Below are 3135 nucleotides of genomic sequence, written 5' to 3'. Positions count from 1 at the left end.
ATCGCCATAGTATATCCTGTTGAAGTCTTCTTGGCCATCGATAATTGACTTGATATAGGCAATTACTTTATTTCCTTTTTTGATAACCTCTTCAATATGATCATTATCATTGTTTTTTCTTGATATAATTGTACCGAGATATTTGTATTTATGTGTTTCACTTATAAGGTTATTACCTAATTTCCATTTTCTCAGCTTATTTACTCTTTGGCCAACAATTAATACCTGTGATTTTTCTAAATTAAACTTAAGTTTCCAGAGTTCTGAGAACTCTGCAGCTGCATCTAAGAGTAGTTCAAGGTCATGTTCATTTTCACCTATTAAAACAACGTCATCGGCCCAAAATAAATTACCAATTTGCGTGTTGAAAATATAAATTCCTAATTTTCTTTTTTTAATGATTTTGTTAAGTTCATTTATATATATAGAAAATAAGATAGGTGAAAGTGGACAACCTTGCTTAACTCCTTCCTTAGTTTCAAAAACATCAGATTTAATATAATTAAAAATAACATTACATTTGACATTGGTGTACATGTTCTGAATAATATTTAGAAGTTTGCCTTTTATGCCTACATTTTTAATAGCTTGTATAAGTCCTTGTCTCCATACAGAGTCAAAAGCCTTTTTAAAGTCTAAAAAGGCAAGGTGTGTCTTCTTGCCTTGTAGCAAGAATACTTTTTAATATAAATATATGGTCTTCACACCTTAAAGTATAATCTGAAATTTATTTATTTAGAGAAAACAACAGGAGGTAACCATATAATTTTTATAAGCTTTATTTATTTGACTGTCAAAATACACATAATTAAATAAAGAATATACAATTAAATTAAATCTAATAACTAGGTCAGTGACAGCTAAAGAAATTACTATTGTTGCCTCATGAGTGTAAGTTGTCCTAATATAAAAAATAGAAATGTATCTTTACAATATAAACCGTCCAATAAAAACACGTAATGAATGGCCTCTATATATAAAAAATAAATGTTATGTGAATAAAAAATTACTATGAGCAAGATGAATTTGCATTAATATACTGTAGTATGTGAAAAGACCTGAATTAAATATCTATGCTAGAGGCTTTAATGGTGGTTCATTAGCATGTATGTGTAGGAATTTATGTGTATGATGTGTGATGTGGACATAAGTCATGCTTAAAACAAGCTGGGTTGTCTGATACAATAATTACAGGGTTTGGTTGTGTGAAGTTGCTCTAAGTTGAATGATGCATTTGCTTGCAAAAAAATTCCAAACCTAAAACAGACATAAACATAAGAAATCAATCATCTAAAATGTCTGATTGTCAATCCTCAAGCTCAAACCCATTACCACACGCCATTCATTCGATCAATCAAAATGGAGATGGAAAAGAATTTCACAGACATCCTGTGTCTATCACCAGCTAAAAATTCATGTAAAGGTATGTGTACTTTAGCGTTGCCTGATTATCTGAGGGTTAATGACATCTAAGTAAAGCATCCCGCTTCCTTTCATTCATGCCCAGCCCATATGGTTCTAGACATTTGATTGGTCAAAATATGGTTCATCGTCAATCAGTTAATTGCTATTAACCGCTTATTTATTTTTGGCATAATTTAATGTTTCCTACATGTGAAGCTAACCGAGAATTGATTAATTTCTTCTGACTGTATAAAAGCAAATTTAAGGCATCAATAAAATACAAGGTAAAAAAAAAAGGAAAATCTAATTCATATCTCCACCCGCTTCTATCTGTCCTGATTCCTCATATTTTTGTTTTATTGTTTAATATTGTTTTTTCCCAGCATTGCGGCTGACACTATAATGCAGCATCTACAGGTCCTCAGGAACAATTGCTAATTAAGTCGAAATGGTGGCCATTTTGAATTTATGCAAATTTGGTAATTTGTAAATGGTGGATCAAGGAAGATTTTAAATATGCTGATCTTTACAATTAACAGAACACATTTCATCAATAAAACAGGAGACCCATTTCTACTCTACAGCCTGAAATTTCTAGTAACTAAACTAGAAAAATGTGTTAATTTATATTACTTATCACCAGCAATGTTTTAATTATTTTCATAATTTTTTGAATTTAATTTTCAAATTTCAATGACACTATATGTAATTTTTACATGTTTTGATGGGAGCATTAGATGATAAGTAAGTTTGTATCACCTGCTTTCTTCCACATTATTAATGAGTATTAATCAACTAACTAACGAGTGTTATTATCAGATAAGGTGTTCAGGATGTTGCTAAGGATGACGAGCAACTGATTTTGCATTTTTTTTTTAGAGGCAGAATTGAACAATTCTTTAAAATGTCATTTGTATAATGAAGAGAATGCTTAACAATAATAAAAATAATACAATGTTTTTTTTCATTTTCAATAACAAACCTTAAAGATGGCAGGAACGGTGAAGGGGGAATTGGACTGGGAGGTAAAGCGACTCAGAGGCACCGACTGTTCCAGCAGAACCACCTCAAACATGACACCAGGAAACGCCTCCTGTAAAGAGATACAGTTGTTGAATAAGCTTTTATATGGATACTGTAGTCATTTTTTATGTCAGCTTGCATATAGACTCCAGTCATGTTGCAAGATATAAATATATAACCTTTGACCTTTCTATCATTCTCAACATTTAAAGTTTAAAATGATTTAAATATGTACTGTTTGTTTTGAGCTAATAAAGTTGAATAACGATATTCTATATTTGAATTATTTATTTTTTAAAGTAAGTTTTTAGCTTTTGATTGAAAATTAGAAAAAGAACATATTTTCCTTGTAAATAAGAGATGCAAAATATTGATTTTAATTACATGAATTCTGTTTCAATTATAACTAACAATATAATACCATAACAACAAATATGTTTATAGATATTTTGCTATTTATTGTACTAAACAGAATTCACACAAGGCAGTAGGCATTGAAAAGATGAGGACAGTTAGTTAATAATAAATAATTACTGTAATAAATTAATCATTATTTTACTAGAGTGGAAAACAAAAACAAATGTAAAATTCAATAGAAAACAAATATTAGGAAGTTGCAATAAAAATAATACATTATGAAAAAATTTAAATGATAGATAAAAAAGGGAAAATGCATTAAAATTAATATATATATATATATATATACAT

The 3135-nt window shown here is 29.1% G+C and overlaps 1 protein-coding gene across 1 annotated transcript in view; it reads right to left on the bottom strand.

Moving 5' to 3' along the window:
* The window catches only part of LOC117117139 (uncharacterized protein KIAA1755 homolog), a 64532-nt gene that overhangs the window by 1668 nt on the left and 59729 nt on the right, over nucleotides 1–3135 (bottom strand). The window contains exon 9 of the mRNA XM_033261346.1: nucleotides 2387–2497. Within this exon, the coding sequence (XP_033117237.1) occupies nucleotides 2387–2497 (111 nt within the window). The remainder of the gene's footprint in view (nucleotides 1–2386; nucleotides 2498–3135) is intronic.

This window comes from Anneissia japonica, unplaced genomic scaffold (assembly GCF_011630105.1).
Source record: "Anneissia japonica isolate Jap-2015-1 unplaced genomic scaffold, ASM1163010v1 scaffold287835_len3118868_cov185, whole genome shotgun sequence".
Lineage (NCBI taxonomy): Eukaryota > Metazoa > Echinodermata > Crinoidea > Comatulida > Comatulidae > Anneissia > Anneissia japonica.
The sequence above is the reverse complement of the archived record's forward strand: the minus strand, read 5'-3'. Positions and strand labels throughout refer to the sequence as shown.